This window comes from Macrotis lagotis, chromosome 1 (genome assembly GCF_037893015.1).
Source record: "Macrotis lagotis isolate mMagLag1 chromosome 1, bilby.v1.9.chrom.fasta, whole genome shotgun sequence".
In the NCBI taxonomy this organism is placed as follows: Eukaryota; Metazoa; Chordata; class Mammalia; order Peramelemorphia; family Peramelidae; genus Macrotis; species Macrotis lagotis.
The window spans coordinates 287,831,062-287,847,843 of NC_133658.1; the positions used below are offsets into that span (position 1 = coordinate 287,831,062).

General features: G+C 45.2%; 2 protein-coding genes and 1 long non-coding RNA gene across 5 annotated transcripts in view; 2 read left to right on the top strand and 1 right to left on the bottom strand.

Moving 5' to 3' along the window:
- Positions 1–4,334, top strand: part of DDX31 (DEAD-box helicase 31) — an 88,572-nt gene extending 84,238 nt beyond the window's left edge. For both annotated transcript variants that reach the window (XM_074210838.1, XM_074210839.1), the window contains one exon: positions 282–4,334. In XM_074210838.1, the coding sequence (XP_074066939.1) occupies positions 282–429 (148 nt within the window). In that variant the 3' untranslated portion in view covers positions 430–4,334. The remainder of the gene's footprint in view (positions 1–281) is intronic.
- Positions 4,335–6,024: 1,690 nt separating this feature from the next.
- BARHL1 (BarH like homeobox 1) lies at positions 6,025–14,855 on the bottom strand. The gene is made up of 3 exons (XM_074210841.1): positions 14,369–14,855; positions 9,502–9,724; positions 6,025–7,186 (listed from the first exon to the last, which is right to left on the bottom strand). Exons 1-3 carry the CDS (start codon positions 14,832–14,834, stop codon positions 6,892–6,894), a joined length of 984 nt encoding a protein of 327 aa, XP_074066942.1. The 5' UTR covers positions 14,835–14,855; the 3' UTR covers positions 6,025–6,891.
- LOC141505220 (uncharacterized) lies at positions 8,863–12,516 on the top strand. 2 transcript variants are annotated; one of them, XR_012473567.1, is made up of 3 exons: positions 8,863–9,120; positions 10,373–10,558; positions 11,957–12,516. It is a non-coding gene; the product is annotated as an uncharacterized LOC141505220 (long non-coding RNA). The 2 variants fall into 2 exon arrangements; XR_012473566.1 differs by having other exon boundaries at positions 8,864–9,120; positions 12,176–12,516.
- Positions 14,856–16,782: the final 1,927 nt, after the last annotated feature.

Genomic DNA, 16,782 nt, shown 5'->3' on the forward strand with positions numbered 1-16,782 from the left:
GTGTTCCTTTTTTTCCATGAAAACAACAGTACAGAACAAAGCCTCACTTTTAAAAATGCCATGATATTTTGCCACCCTTATGAAAATCTGTCAGCGCCGTATCTAATCTTCTGGTACAGAGAATATCAAAACAAGCACAATTGAAGGGATTGTACTTCTGTTAATACAAAAATGTCAGTTTCACAGCCTCAGAACCAGCCGCCATCAACCTATCTTGGGATGAAAAAAATAATGTATAAAGTTTCTTTTCTCTCCCTCCCTGCTTTTACTCTCTTCCCTAGGCCTGACCTTCATAAGAAGACCCAGAGTAAACACTGTCTTGCTGAAATCTTGCGTTCAGAATACTCAAGTGGGATGGAAGCTGGAGACGCCAAGGTCAAAAAGAAAAACAAACATGGAAAACCCAGCAACCACACACTGCAGAGCTGAGTTGGAGCTCTCAACCTTTGCTTTGGGGGGAAGCAGAAGAAAATCTGTTTCTCTGAAACACTGGAAAAGCCCACAAAGATGTTCTGTGGGGCAGTGAGACTTAGCTAAGATTTCTCAAAAGCTGCCTCTGTATATAGCACCGAGCCTCAAGCTGGATCCTGGAAGTTGTGAATTGGTAAACGTTCTATTTTTGTCAGAGGAACCTTATTAAAAATAAATCTATTTCTCTTTTCTTGCATACCAAATTTCAAAATATTATAATTGAACTCATAGCCACTATCTTTTGTGAGTGTAACAAAAATTAGAAAATGAGTGTAGTAACAGCACACAACAATTAGCTAATTAGTTGATATCTCTATTCATTTCATTGACACTGGAATCTGGTTAGTCTTTTCAGTGAACAGTGGTAAAAATGGAAGACAAAAGAACTCTTAATATGCCATACAATAAAATCCTATAAAATGTATTAACTCTACTATCACATGCCAGTGTTTTAACAAAATTCCACTGTTTTATATTTGTACTATTTAGTACCTTTGGTCTTATTTGTAAAGCACAATTTGTTATATGAAGAGTAGCACATCCCTTCCCTGGTCCTCAGTTTTCCCATCCTTAAAGTGAGGATGCAAGATTTGTTGATTTTTAAGGTATCTTCCAACTCTCAGTGTATTATTCTATGAAATGGGTGTGTATAAAAGAGAAATTTTACTTCTCAAAATTCTCCTTTCCCGTGCATGCATAAAGTGGTCTGTAGAAAGGACTAAGATTTATTTTATAAAAGTGATCAAAAATACCACAATGTTGTCCTATACCCTGAGTCTGCTTATTTTCTCTAAATATGTTGCTATAAATACACTGTCACTTTTCTATTATTCCTTCTTCAGTGTTCCTCAGAAAAGGTATTCTTTCAGGGTTAATTGATTTACTGTTGTCTTTTTACTATTTGCCTTTGAAGTCAAAAGGCACCAGTGCCCCTGTGTTTTTCTTCCCAATGAAACCCAATAGGGTTCCTCGAGAGGCCTGGACTTCTTTGTGTTGTGACCTGGGGCACAGCTATCCCATTGGGTCTGGCTGCAGGACTAAAGAGATCCCCTCTTCCCCCTTGAGAAATATTGATTTTCCAATAAATGTAATATTTACAAACAGGAAATGCTAGAGAAGACTAGACCAGTAGAGAAAGGGCTAAAAATCTTAGCAGTTTCCTTCATATTGAAGAGTCCTGTGCAGCAATTTGATTTGGGCCTTTCTTGTCCATGTACCTCCATGGTTACTAAGTGACCATGTCTAGATTTTCTTTGACAAGAGTTCTGAGATAGTCCAAAGGAAATACCAGATTTGATTAGCTAACTCACCAGTAGAGTAATGTAAGCTTTGAGAAGATTCACATTTACCAAGTGATAAAGGGGGATGGTGTCAAGTCTTCCCTTTCTGATTGTGGGCAATCTGATTCAAGGCAAATGTCATCTACAACACTTATATAGAAATGACTTAGAGTGAGCCTAGTAAAAATTGATCTTCTGCATGAGGAAAAATATGACCTTCTCAGAGTCAGCTGTCTCATATGAATTAATAGGGACCGTTGGTGAAATTTATAACAATAATAATAAAAACCCTGCAGCACATGTCAAAAATGACTTTGGCAAATTTGCCACCCTTTCTTTTATTTTGATGCTTAATAGTTCAAATGATTTGGATAAGAAAAGAAGGGAATCAAACTTTATAGACAAAACCCAGCTGTGTGGGAAGTAGGATTAATGCCAGTGATTGGAATGATCAAAGGCAAAAACCTACATATTTTTCCAAGTATTCATTCTATTAAAGGATGAATAATCATAAAGTTATTCTGCATTCCTAGAGTAAAAAATGGCATAATTCTACAAAGGATTTATGTATATATCATTTTATGTACATGTTTGTGTGTGTGTGTGTGTGTGTGTATGTATGTATATGTATATCTTCAAGTTACATACCCCAACTTACTTTGCTAATAATGTGGTCTAAATGTTTCATCTCACATTAAGATGATGCTTGGTTATCTTTCTAAGCAGAATCTATATCTCACCCACTCCTACACCCCCAGTTAATAAAGAAACAAGGATTTAGCAGATTTAAGGTTAATATTATCTGAGTTGGAATAACCTTAAAAATAAATCTTTCTCTTATTATAGCTCATGAAAGATTATACATTTCAAGCATCAATTAGGCAAAGCCATTGCCTAATTCCACTGTATGTATTCTAATTTTTTATGCATTTTTAATCAACTATTTTCTTATTTCCCAAACTTGTCTCTGATTCTCTACTGTGCTCCTTTTTCTCATATTTAAAAACTCACAGAAATTGGGCATTTAAGGAACTGTTACAAACTCCAGTTCTTTTCCCTAACGGATTGTATAGAATTCCTTTCCTCGTTCCCAAACATCTTCATACTTGCAACCCCTAATAGTTGCAAATCTTCAGAAGGGACCCTCATTTCTCATGCAGTGAAGGGCAAAGAACCTTTGACAAAATAGGTGCCTGTGTGTGTGATCTAATTAAGTCAGCGCTGATGTAATGCAAACATTGACTTCCATTCCTATAGAACCAAGTTCAGACTAAATCTCAGCAAAAGAAAAATTTCTAAAAAGCTCAGTGGATTCCTTTGAATTTTTTTAAGGAGCTGGTAGAATGGGAGAACCATTTAGTCAGGTGAGAGGAAGATGACTAATGTCCAGGATTACTGGATTTTATCTCCTTTATATGTAGTCAGTGAAAAATCACTAAGGTCCCAATGTTTATTTTTCAGATAGAAAAATGAAACTCATCCTCTTCCTCCACCAAAAAATTACTTGGTTTCCAATTGTTTTGGAGATATTACATCATATGTTTTCTTGGAAGGGAGTTTTACTTCCAATAGCAAAGGTTTCTTTTAAAATCCTTATACCTTTTTGCTTTTGCTGTTGGGTTGTGGGAGAGGATTTAGGATATTTAAAGTTAGTTTGACTGGTGACAGTTTGGAGTAAAGTTTGGGGGGGGAGGTTATTTTATATTATTACAGTAATATTGTGAGAGTAAACATAAATCCTCCATTCCCCCAAAAAGATGAGAAACCTCAAGAATAGAGAAAAAAATGTACTTCAGTCTGTGTTCAGATTCCAATGGTTCTGTCTCTAGGATGAGTTGCCTTCTTTATCATAAGTTGGAGTAAAGTTTTAAAGTTTGGAGTAACTAAAGTTCATTTAACTTTCCCCCAAATATTCACAGGAACTTTTCTGTCATAGACTGTTTCTCACAGAGGATTCAAACTTTAACTTTCACATCTTCTAAGAAGAGATCACAAGGTGCATGTGTCTGGTAATGTCTGTTTGTTGTAAGGAGAGGACTAGAGAAAAGGTAGGCCTTCTCAGGAGCTATCATTTTTTAGGACCTCCTCCAGAGCCCACCTTATCCTTCTCCTGGCCTGTCTGAAATCACCCAGTGCCAGAGTCCAGAACATAGAAACCAAAGTGAGCCTTTGAAATAGATGAAAGTAAGAAAAAAACCTGCTTTACCACAAAGGTTGTAAAAGTTATTGCAGTTGGAAACTGGCAGGACAATTTTAAATATTGTAATTATAAACTTGTCGGGAAGCCTTGTTCTTCATTAATGTAAGATATGAAATCGCCTCTAAGGTACAAGGACAATTAAATAGTTGAGAATATGTCTGTGATTTACACTGCTGCTGTGTAAATGTAAAGATGGTTGCTCTATTCTATCTCCTTCACTTTCACAAAATGAAAAGCACACCAGTGCAAGTTGTCCTTTGATAGATTTTTAATATGATTTTAAAGAGTTTTGTTTGGTCTCATTCTTATTCAATGAGATTAATTTAAAGCACTTATCCCCTGGGTTTAAGTCAATCCATGTAGGATTTGGACAGGGTTTGTTGCATGGGGGGGTTTTGTTTGCAGGAGGCTATGAGAGACTCCTTTCCCACTTCATTAACCCTGAGTTGGGGACAATCCCCCCATCACCCCCACCACAGCCAGAGTCGGGGATTTACCAACCCCCATTCACATGCAAAAGAAGCCCAATGCAAAAGGGGCTGTCTTGACTTAATTAGCTGCTGTGCATTTTGCAAAATTATAATAATACCCTCACCATCCCAGGGAAGAAAGAGGTTGTGTGTGTGTGTGTGTGTGTGATAGAGTGGGGGTAGGAAACAGTTGCAGACCAGGAGCTAGCTCTGGTTTTAATGAGGGTCTGTATACTACAGATTTCCCCCACCCCTCACTCCCCTCCAAAGCAGTTTTTCATCTCCCAGATCTTTCCTGTCAACAAAACTGGAAGGGTCTCTGGTTATTGTTCCACTGAAAGGCGATTCCCAGCCCTGGATGTTTTCCCTTTCTTAGAGTCTAGTGCCTCCCCCACCCTTAACATTTTGAGGGACTGAGAGGCTGCAGGTTGAATGTTGGGCAGTGTATGGGGAGAAGGAAGGGGGAGTCCACTAAGAGCACCTGCTACCTCCCCTGAGATGGGAATGATTTCCCCCTGAATGTGGGCACAGCCTGGAGTCTGGCTCAGGGTTTTAAATCCAGCCCCCTTGGGATCTTGGCGTTGGGGTGAGGCAGAAGCTAGTGGGGAGGGCAAGAAAGAATTGCCACCCCTCCTCCTTATCCCAATCCTGACCCCAAGAGTAAATGGGAAGTGTAAAGAACCTGGTCAGTTATTAAGGTGCCTCAGGTTTAGGGGAACAGTCTCAAATCCTGGGCAGCTGGAAGGTGCAAGACTGAGCGGGTCTAGGAATTCTTCAGTCATTTTAGTCCCCAGCCCCGGCGCGGGGTCCTCTCTGGGGCTGACAATTTGTCCAGGATCAGGAAGGGAGTGACCCGGGTGAGGAGGGGTTGATAGTAGGCAACGGGTACCGTGGTGGGGATGTGGGGGGAGAGAGTGGGCTCCGCCTCGGCGCCCATCTGTCGTTCTCCGCGCCCGTCGGGTCCCGGTCACCAGCTGCCGGCACATGGTCCGGGACAGATGAGCTCACTTGGGGAGGGCGAATAGCAGCCCAGCCCGCTGCAAAGCGAGCGCCCGGACAGTGACCCCCTTCTCAATCCTGTCTCCTCCCGACACCCTGGATGTCCACCTTCTTGGGACTTTGGGCCCCAAGTACCAGTGGTACTTGGAAAGTAGGAAAAGTAGAAAAGAAGGAAAGGAAAGCAAACGGGTGGGTGAGGGGAAAGGTTATAGGGGAAGAAACCAGGTGACTGGATCGAAGGGGGGGATTATAGAAGGAAAGAGAAGGGGAATCGGAAAAGGAAGAGAAACTGAAGGGGAAAGGCCAAGAAAATGGGAATCGAATGAAGCAAGGGAAAAGGAGGAAATACTTTGTTAGGGGGGAGGGGAGAGATAGAAGAATGAGAGGGGAAAGGATGAGAGCAAGAATTGCATCAGTTTGTGTCTGGGAGAAGGAAGAGGCCAAAATGTAGAGTATGAGAGCAAAGGGCTGGCTGGGGCAGAGTTCTAGGCGAAGAGGAAGCGTGCACATGAGCAGACTTGGGAATTTGTAAGAAGTTTATTTCGACATTTAAAAAAAGAGCGCGAGCCCAATGGACCTGGCTGGCCCAGAAGCTCGGGCTGGAGGTTGGGGGCTGCATAAGCAAGTCTCCTTGGCCCCTTCCTGCCACGCCCGGGAGCGGGGAGGGCGCAGGCTACAGACTCACAAATTCACGGACACGGTCACGGGCTCATGGGTCACAAATAAATAACTTCATATACACTTTACACGCTTATGTACAGCTCGATCCGTCCTCTCCTCTGGACCCGGCCGGGGCTCCCGCTAGGGGAGAGGGAGAGGAGAGGGGAGGGGGGCGTCACTGTACAAGCAGCAGTCCGTGTTTTCCTCCCTGCCTCCCCACTTAGCAAGATGCGGGGAGGGAGGGGCAAATATACAGCAGGAGGCCTGGAGCAAAGGGAGCAGGACAGAGCTAGCAGCTCGTAGTTCCTTCATCCACCCACCACCCAGACTGGGGGAAAGGCTGGGAGAGGAGGCGCCTTTCGGGGTCAGATTTCCCGGAGATTAAGGAGCAAGTTGGGCGGGGGCAGGATGGAAAGCAGTGGGAGAAAAATATATGCACAGGGCCAGATACAACCCGGCTAGGGCAAACTGACCCCATCTCGGCTGGTTTGAGTGAAGCTGGGCGGCTGATAGAGTTGGGGACCAAATGGGAATCAGCCACTGGCCGACTCTCGGAGTACTGACCTTTGGCCCTTTGTGGGGAACTATTCTGGAGCGATGAGGGGACTGGGAGAGTTTATGCTCTTGGCAGAGCTCCTCCAAGAAAGGGTTCTGGGTGTAGGATATCTCCACTCCGGACGCACAGGGGAACCTGCTCTCCCTTGCTGCCTCACTCTCCGAAATCAATGAACTAGAGTGAGGGTGGGGGCTGCGCGGCCCGCGCGGAGAGGGAGAACTAGCGCCCGGGGTGGCTAAGGCTGGGGCCTGAGGCTCACCGGGGCTGTGCCGCTCGCGGGAGAACGCCCGCAAGTGGGGGCAGGGGAGGGGGCGGCTCGCTGGCTCCCTGGAGTCCGTGGATAAGGATGCGGGGTACCAGAGGTCTCTGAAGTGCGGGTGGAGGAGCGCTGGGGCCCCGGTACAAGTAGAGGGCTGCGCCAGGGTCCAGATTGGAAACCAGGCTCTGCGGGTAGAAATAAGGCGACGGGAACATCCGTTGCAGCGCTGAGTAATTGCCTGCCTCTGCCAACAGCTCCAAACCCACAGCCGTCTGACGCTTCCATTTGGTTCTGGGGATGGAAAGAGATATAGCGTCGGATAAGGGAAGTGGGCGCCTACACGCCAACTCCTGGACCCGGCTCAATTAGCCTTAGCTGTCCCCGTCCAAATTCAGAAATAGCCGTAGAGATGGATCAATAAGCCCAAATGAACTCAATTGACCTCTCATTGGGAGAGGAGCTGGACTGGGGGAACAGAGGAGTTGAGCAAGGGCATGGAAAAAAGGGGAAAGAAGCAACAAAAAAGGGAGGTGAGAGAGGAACTGAGAGAACAGAGGACAGGAAGGGGAAATTCGAACCTGGTTATGGAATACCCCAGTCTCAGTTGCCTAAACTGAGAGACTGAGGGAGATCGGGGGGGGGGGGGGGAAGTGGCGCAAGCAGAAGATAAATCCGGTTATTATACCCTCTTGGTCTGATGAACTTGCTCCCAAACTGCTGAGCAGGCATATTTACAAGAATGATGATAATGATGATGGAGATGGTGATGATGTAAATAATCACATAGGACCCAAATGAACAGAAAAGTAAAACTAACTCCCAGGGGCATCCTGCTCCAGCAAAATTCCACCCGAGTCCCACGATTACTTAGGGGAAGAGGGCTGTGAGAGATGAGGGACGCGACGGCTCTGTTGCCTGATTTCCAAACCTCCCACACCAGGTTTTGGAGTCGAGATCCCGGCTTGCAGTCCCTGTGACCGGAGTGAACTGGGTAAAGGGATCGGGAGCCAAGAGCACAGTCTTCATCTTCACACGGGACCAACTATCCAGGGGAGCATGGATGAGGTTTGGGGCAGAGTTGGGGCTTGCAGGATTGGGTGATACCTCACTAGCCAAAGAGTAAGAAACGCTGAGTTGACCAGAGGAACTCAAAAGCCTACTTGATCGTATCTTTCCCGGGTAAGCGGAAGTAGGAGGTGGGTAATCTGCTAGCCCCAAGCACCCTAATAAAGACGGGGACTTCTTGAGCCCTGAGCTTCAGGTCAGAAAACTAATGGGAATTCGGAGACTGTGAGTTGGTAATGCCCTCTGTAATAGATCGCTGAGCCCTGGGGTCTTCAGCCGCAGGCTCCGTCTCACCCGAGATCTGTTCTTGAACTCTAGTGGTCTGGGGTTTAAGGATCACCAACCCAATTTCCCTCCCTGAATTATTCATCATCTTCATAATTGTGTAATTACTGTAACGGCCCTTAATTATTGATGGCCAGAGCAGTAATAGGTATTTATTATTAATAGGTCTATGTGTTATTCGCCTTGTTTGGGAAAGCGCTTTTCGACTGAGACTGAAGATGACATTGGGAACACCTTCGACTCTTAGATCATCTGTAACACACCCCAAAGAAAGTATCGATTTGTTTTTGTGCCTCTCCCACAGGAGCTCGAAGTATTTCTTTGTTAATTAATGTCCCTGCGTGGTTGGTGGGTGCTGAATTCTCCTCCTCTGGGGAAACAGATCTAGATCGGTGGTATGTTGTCCACCAGTGCACAGAGTAAAGCTCAGATTTAAGAGCCCAGGCCTTAGGAATCAGATCAGAGTTTTAGTTCCTTCTCTTCCTAGGTCTGTGTAGAAGGCCGGTCTCGAACTTGGCACGCCTCTACTTTTATTTTATTCTCTAGGTTGTACTCAGTCTTGATTCCTACTCTGACCTCTGCTTTTCTCTCCTCTCTAATTCGAGGTTACTTCAGTCCTGCTCTATGTACCAAGTACACTGGCTGGGCCTCTCACTAGTTTTCACCCCGGGATCCAGGACAAGGGTCAGAGAAGTCAACCTATAGACAGACCCTCCCAACACTGGCAAACTACAACTCCCCTGTGACGTAGAGAAAGGTTCAGGTGCCTTGGCAAAGCAAAGCTGGCTGCTGAGTGCAAGGCCACTAGAAGAACGTGGGGCCAGATTGAAGGGGAGGAGAAAAGTAGGGGATGGGGCAGGCCCAATGGCACACAGGTAGGTCTGGTCGCCTACTTGGTAGTGTTTTTATGTATAGCTGCGTTTTGTACCGTCCCTGCAATTGGGTTGTATCAGAGTTTAAGTGTTGCATACATCTAATCCGTAATACCTCAATACTCTCATTCAGGTCCTAGTTTGGGGGGATTAATAATCACGGAATCTTAGATTTGAGCTGGAAGTTGCGCGTTGTGTCAATGTGTTCGTGAGCCTTGTCTGTTTGTTGTATGGGTATTGAGCCTGTGTTGTGTGAGTTTTGTCTAGGAGATGAAGGGGTGGGTGGGTTGCAGACAAGTGTTGACTTTCAGAACACCCTCTCCAAACCCAGACCCCAGAGGTCGTCTGTCCGACATCCCTTTGGGGGTCTCCCAGGAAACTCACCTGCGATTCTGGTACCAGGTCTTGACTTGAGTATCAGTGAGGTTGAGTGAAGCGGCCAACTCCATGCGGTCCTGCACGCTCAAGTATTTCTGCCGCTCGAAGCTGCGTTCTAGCTGCGCCAACTGATGGTCCGTAAAGGCAGTGCGAGCTTTCCGCGGCTTCTTCAGGCGCACAGGGGGACTGTCCCGAGAGCTGGAAATTTCTCTGTCGCCCTCTTCTTTCACTGGGAAAGATAATCAAGGGGTCAAGACGGCTCTACAAGATGTTAAAACTAGTTTCTCCGTTTCCCGCCCCTTCCCTGGCAAATCAGTTTCACCCTGCTGGAGTGAAAAACTCGTGCAGGCTAAGCAGTCCGCCAGCTAGCTTGGGGCTTCCTAGCTTACTTTCCCAAGTTCTTGATTTGTTTGCAAATGTTATTTCAAATACTTGTTTAACACCCTCTTCTCCCTAAGAAATCCACACCCAGCCTGGGTTGGACCTTAACTCTTCTTGTTAGGCTTATCTGACTTAGGGCTTCCACCCCAAAGATAGAAAAACTCTAGGTTGAAGCTATAGGAAAGAAAAGGGACCGAACGAAACCTTGGGAAAAGTTCTTTATAAACTTTCTGTTTTCAATCATTTTTATGTCCTTCCTTTCTTTCATTGACCTAAGGAGTGTGTGTACGTGTGTGAGTGGAGGGGGGAGGGTGTCTCCTGAATATGGCCCACTCTGTATTTTAGTTTTTCTAGTTCTTGGATGGGGGTGGGGTAAATTAAGCTAAGACCTCAAGTGAGGGAAAGTGGAAACGAAGAAAGGTCTTAAATAAAACAGATGTGCATGTGAACTCACAGCGCCAGGGCTCTCTTTCTAACCTAGCCTCTAAACCCGCAGGATCAGCTGTGCCTCAGAGGGTCAGGACGCGAAACCTACTCCCTCCTTCCCACCCCCACCCCCCAGGAGAAAAGCCTCCTAAGATCACAGGATCATATGCATAGAGGGCTGAGTGACGCCAAATTAAAGAGTGAAGCAGAAGACAGGACCAAAACCTGAAGGACAAATTTCTTATCCTAATTCTATGTAAGACCATATCCTTCTCAGAACTCTGTACTTTACAGCAACACACACACACCTTTTAGCAATCATATATTACACCACATGCAAACAATATATTAAAATGAGAATGTTGAGTTTTAATAAAAGAAAAATAAACACATATTAAAGTATAGATTGATGACCACAATAATATATTTTTAGTTTGGTGCATTCAAATACATGTTTTTGGAGTGTTTATATCAAAGCTGGAAAGGGCCTTAAAGACCATCTAGTCTCATTCTATACAGATGAGGAAACTGAGGTCTGCTATGGATACGCAATTTTTTGAATTATTTGAACACAATTTTGGTTACAAATAGGCATTCATATGTGTGTGTATTTAAATGTTTTGTGCAATAAAATACATTGTATAAAAGCATATAATGTGTATTATGTATGTATATAATATACCAGGAACAATGAGTGATATTTATGGCATTAGTAAGTATAGTGACATAAAAATGTGGTTTAAGGAGTACCTATTTTATAATTCTCCACAAACACCTGTCTTCTCTCTAACCCAAGTGTGTGGGCTATCAGACATTTAATTACTTCATGACAGAGATGTCCTACAACCTAAATCGAAATATTCTCTGTCTCTGTCTGACTGTCTGTCACACACACACACACACACACACACACACACACACACACACACACACACACACACACTTCCTCCATTCTCCCCTACAACGATTAAATAACCAAAACTGGTCCTTTCCATAAATTGGCAGGGAAGGTAGAGGAACAACATCCCTGTGCTCAGTCCGTTATAGTGAATTTCTCTGTGAGCTGCTTTAGAGGTGACAAGGCTTGAATGGAATACGAGTTGATTTCTCTCTGTAGGGAACAATAATCCGGTTAATTGAGCCGCTGGGGAGCAAAACTCCTCAACTGGAAAGGCCCGGGAGAGGGTTGGAGCTCTGTGCCGAAGTGAGGAAAAAGCGCGCTGGGGAAAGAAAGCTAGTTGAGTTCCTGAGAATGAGAGGCAGGGAGCTGGTGAGAGAAATCGGGGGAAAAAGGGGCAAATACTAAGCTTCATCTACTTGAACGCAGGGAAATGGGGAGCTGAGGCAATTTTCCGGATACTTTCAGACTCAAACTTAATATTCCGGAGGAAGCGGATGATTTCCACTAGATCCAGATTGAATGACAAATCATACGGCTGGTTGATTCAGTTTTCCAGTGAGGTCCTTACCTGGGTTTAGGCGCTAATGTGTGTAGTGTTAGGAGGAAAGGCCAGCTGAAGTTTAAGGTGGCACTTAGGGAAGACTTTTCCTGTCTGTTTGGTGAGTTGCAGGGGAGTTGACTGAGAAAAGGAACTCAAAACTGCGGAAAATATTTCCACATTAATCGCCTTCCCTTTTCCATGTTATTTTTAAGGGATTCGTACCAAGGCGAAGTAGCCCAGCCAGAACTGGAGCTGGTCTATGAGACCCGGATGAGAGCACGATCCAGCCGTACTTTTCTCTGCTGCGAGCTCATGTAGAATTTCCCAGCAGCTTCACACAATATATATTTCCTTTCCTTTAAAAATTGCTCTTAATCACACAGCAACGAGGATTTATAAAGGAAAACTTTCGAGATTGTTTTTCCCTGCAGGTTGGCCGACAAAGGAAACCCTCTTAACAAAAGAAAAAGAAGAAAAAGAAGAAGAAGAAGAAGAAGAAGAAGAAGAAGAAGAAGAAGAAGAAGAAGAAGAAGAAGAATTTTATCTCCTTTAAGCTGGAGCATGCATTTTATAACTTGAGTTTCTGTCAGTCTGACCTTCGTCTTTCTCAATAATCAGAAACTCCCTTTACTAGACAGAAACATTTGCAGCCGAGTTGCGGTCATCATTTATTCCCAGATCCTTTTGGTGTTCCAGTTCCCAGTAATTCTCCATCTGAGTCTTCACCCTTCTGGACTGGACTTACAAGTATTAAATAAAAATTTGAAATTAAGTGCGCATATATCTATTATACCTTATTTGGTAGAAAGATTGATAATAACATAACTTATAATTTTCCAAATTATCATCTAAATTTGGCTAAAAATAAAAATGCTAAAAATAAAAAGAAAATGCTAAAATAAGTGTTAAAGAAAGGAATAGGATGACGCTTCATATTTTAACTCTTCCTTCTCCCCACACTCATAGAGGAAAATAGTTTTTGTTCTCATCCTGAAATCTGGAGCTGGCTGTAAACATCTGCATCAGGCCAGCTTCCTTTCTCTCAGGCCAGGCTTATCACTCTGAAATCAGTTTGGTTTTTTTTTTAGTTTTGTTTTTTAACTACAGTAGATCTGGGCAGAGGACAAATACGAAAGTTTTTGGTAGCTCTTGCCCAACTCACTTTCTTTTTTGCTCCTTCAACCCCCTTTTGCACATCCTAGCCCTAAAGGAATTGCCTAGTGACTCTTCTCGGGAAAAGACTGGGATTAGGGTCGGTTATTTTGATAGAGGGTTCTAGAGCCAGACAGTCTGATTCCTTGAAAAACAAAAACAAAACAAAAAACAAAAACAACCCAAAAAACCCCACAACAAAACCAAAAACGATTTCTACTCTTCCAAAGCCGCGGCTCCAAAGATGAACACATTTATCGATGTGCAAACCTCAAGTACAGATTTAGAATAGGAGAAATAGATATGTGGACTCCAGAAAAAAATAGAGGAAACTTTGTAAGGAAATTCCATCCTGAAGAAAGGGGGATTGAAATGAATTCTGAAGTGAAATGGGAGCTCCTTGTTGCCCACACCTTCAGCACAGTTAACCAGCGGGAAGGGAACACAGGTCCTTCTCCGCAGCAGACTCCGGAGCAGTAAACTCTAGCCGTTTTCCAGGGTCTTGTGAAAAGAAATTAGTGCTTCTTGCTGAAGCCCAAGTAACTGAAGGGTAATGAGGACCAAGAGGGGGAAATCAGTTATAAAGAACTTTCCTTCCTTCCTTTCTCACTCCCTTTACTTTCCTTTTCCTTCCCACTCACTTCCCCGTAAAGTGAAAGGAAGAATAAATTAACCAAGACAAGAAATGAAAGTTAGAAGACAGACTCAGGAGGGAGCAAGAAAGACAGGTAAAACAGACAGAACCGAAGGACCACCTGTCTCTCCGAGGTCCCCGAATTCAAATGTTCAGGTCCATTTACAGTCAAATTCAGTAAGAAAAGCTAGCGTGTCCTCTTAAAATTTCCTGTCTTCCGAGCTCTCTGGCTCCTACCCCAGTACCAAGCTTCCCTCTAACGACTTTACCCTGCTGCTGGCACATTTCTTTGAACTTAGTATTTCCGCTTGAGTCCCTCGGTTCCCTAATGGGCAGAGACTCGGCAAGTGGAGAAACTCAATGCCTAGTCTTGATGGAAAGGTAGACTAAAGGGTGGAGAAGCTCTGGCCTTACCTGGCCTCAGTGGAAATTCTGATGTGGACACAGCCTAAAAAAAATTTGTTTCTAGCTGCATATCAAACCCGTAGATCTCCAAACTGTCTAACACTTTTTCTGTGACTCCTGGGAAGGAACCAAAAAGCTGTCTCAGTGGGTCGAACGTCTCAAGAGGCATACTATTTTATAAGTTTGCTTTCTGCCCCGCTAAGAGCTTTGATGTGATTCCTTTCCTTACTCCCCAATTCCCCCTCATTCAGATTTTCTCGATGGGACAGGCAAACAGCTTCAGAAAGATGCCACCCAGACGATCAAGTGTTTAAGCTCCTCTTTTATAGAGATCGAAGAAGGTGCCCAGCTTGAGAATGGTTGTTTACAAGACTTTGTGATACCAATTTCCCCCTTCCCTGTTTCTTAACCTCCACACCTCCAGATTTCTTACCTTTATACTCCGAATCAGAAGAAGAGTTGCTGCTGCCTTTGTCCAGTTTGTCTCTAAAGTCCTCTCCAGGCTTGGCTGAGAGGCGACCCCCGGACTCCTGGGCTGCGGGCTGCCCGTTGCTGGAGTAGGGTGCGCAGGCGGCCAACGGTTTGCAGTCGGCAAGTATGTCCCTGATCAGGAAGGAGGAGGTCACCGAGCGGGATTGGGACGGAGCTGACAGCTGCCCGGGCTGCAGGTGGGAATCTAAACCCTGGCCAGACCCTCCGCCGGGCCGTGGTGCTCCTGTTTCCAGACAGTCCCTTCTTGGCGAAGCAGGAGATGAACATCCGCTGCTGCCTTCCGATCGGGGGCTCAGCTCCAGGGGTGAGCGGCAGTCCCCGATCAGGGGGTCCCCCTTGGGAAGGGCGGGGCTGCCTGCTCTGTGCGAGAGGATGGAGTCGATCCCAAATCCATTGGAGCCTTCCATAGCCAAGCCGCTTCCTTTTCTCCCCAGAACCTCCCCACCCACCCACCAACCCCAGCAGCCACCGCCCCTGCCCCTAGCTGAGGGCTGGCATGGGGCAGGCGGGCAGGGAGCTGGCGGGCACCTTGGACCGAGTTCAGCCTTGGGGGAGCCGGGGAGCTCTGGGCCAAACGCCTTTGCGCATTAGATCCACAAGGGCTCAGCGCTTCTGCAGCATCTCGAAGAGCTGCGGTGCTTGAGGGGGGGTGGTGGGAGTGTCGGGGAGGGAGAACTGGGGATAGGGAGGGAGAAAGCGTCAAGTTTTGGGGGACAAAATAGAAAGTTTCTGGCCTAGGTTTCCTTTGGCAAGAAACGAAAGCAAATACAATCTAAATAAAATAAAGGTTTGCAAAGGAAAGAAAAAAGAACAACAATTAAAAAGTAATTCAATTAAAGCCTTCCTGATGAGCAGTTCACAATGAGCCTCTAGTCAGCACCACGGATAGCTAAATGTCCCAGGCATCTAGGCTTCCAGCGGGTGAGGCGAAGCACACCTGACAGCATCAGAACCTTGGACAGCAACAGAGCTCAAGACGCAAACTGCTCTACCTGGCCCACCGGCTCCCACTTCCTCTGCTCCGTAGCCTTGGGCGACCGTTTCAGCACCTTGGACAGAGGTTCTGGCAAATCCCGGCCACTCCACTGCTCTCACAATTCCTCCGTGTGCGCTATGCCTCCCCCCCTTCTTTTAAAAAATGAACTTGAGTCACTTTTTCTTTGGTGTTCGTTTTTTTTGGGGGGGTGTAGTTTTTTTTTCGTTTTGTTGTTTTTTTGTGTGTTTTTTTTAAAGGGGGGACTCACCCACGTGTCTCCGGATCGGTGGCGCTGATTGGTTCCGGGTGATTTTGGGGATGATGTCACGGTTTCGCAAGAAGGAGCCTGATCCCCTTTCAGCTTGATTAAAAGAGACACTGAATTAATTACAGTCCAGACCCAACTGTTTACCGGCGATTTCCACACGGTTTGCTTTCATTAGGCCGCTGATGAAGCTTTTAATGAGGGGTGATTAGCCAAGGGGGGTAAGGGCTGATGTGTGAGGGAATATGAGGCTGCCGCCGGTGGGCTTGGGTTGTGGGGTTTTTTCTGGTAAGTTTTCTCCGATCCTTTACCACGGTTAGCCAAATCACTGGTCCATCGAGCTTTCCTGAATTCTTTTTTGCAGCTTTCCCCACTCCTAACATAGGAGTCGGAGGCAGTGTTGAGCGGTAGGGAATCAGAATTCCTTTCCCAGTAAGGGAGGGGAGGGAAAAGTTCTTTAAAAGAAAAAAGTTTGTGTTCTTCACTCATTCCTCTATTCATCCCATAGTTGCTTTTAGTCGTTTCTTGTTTTATACACCATGCTTCTGCTTTTTCTCGCCTTTGGTGCAGTGATAGACAAGAGGATATCGGTTTTAACCAAAAGCTCAGTTTCTTCTGTTTTGGGTGGTGGCAGGGAAGAGGTTCTTCACATCTAGAAGTGGAGTTTGGGGTAAAGGGATACGGATAGTCTAGATTTAGGGGCACCTGAGACCGTCTCCGCTGAAGCAAGGAGCAAAGTTAAGAAGACAAAAGAGATGGAATCGTCTCCCCCTCACCCCCGCCCCAACCCCAACTAAATCACACTCCCCAGAGGTCTCTCGCGCTTTTGTCCTTCCGAATATAAGAAACCAGAAGAGGTGTCCGTGCAGCTTTGTTATAAGGCCCAGAGTCGTAGCTCAACCGAAGAATCCTTTTTTTTTTAAATATATCATCGTAGTAAACGGGGTTTTTTTTCCCGATGTGTCCCAATCTCCTGGTCACATATACATTTCTTTTCAATACTTCGTGAAGGGCTATGACTTGGGGCAGTTGGAAACCCAAAATGAGAATCCCCGATCTTTTGTCTCCTCCCTGAGGGAATGTGACCTGAATTAGAGCAGCATCTAAGGCAGTA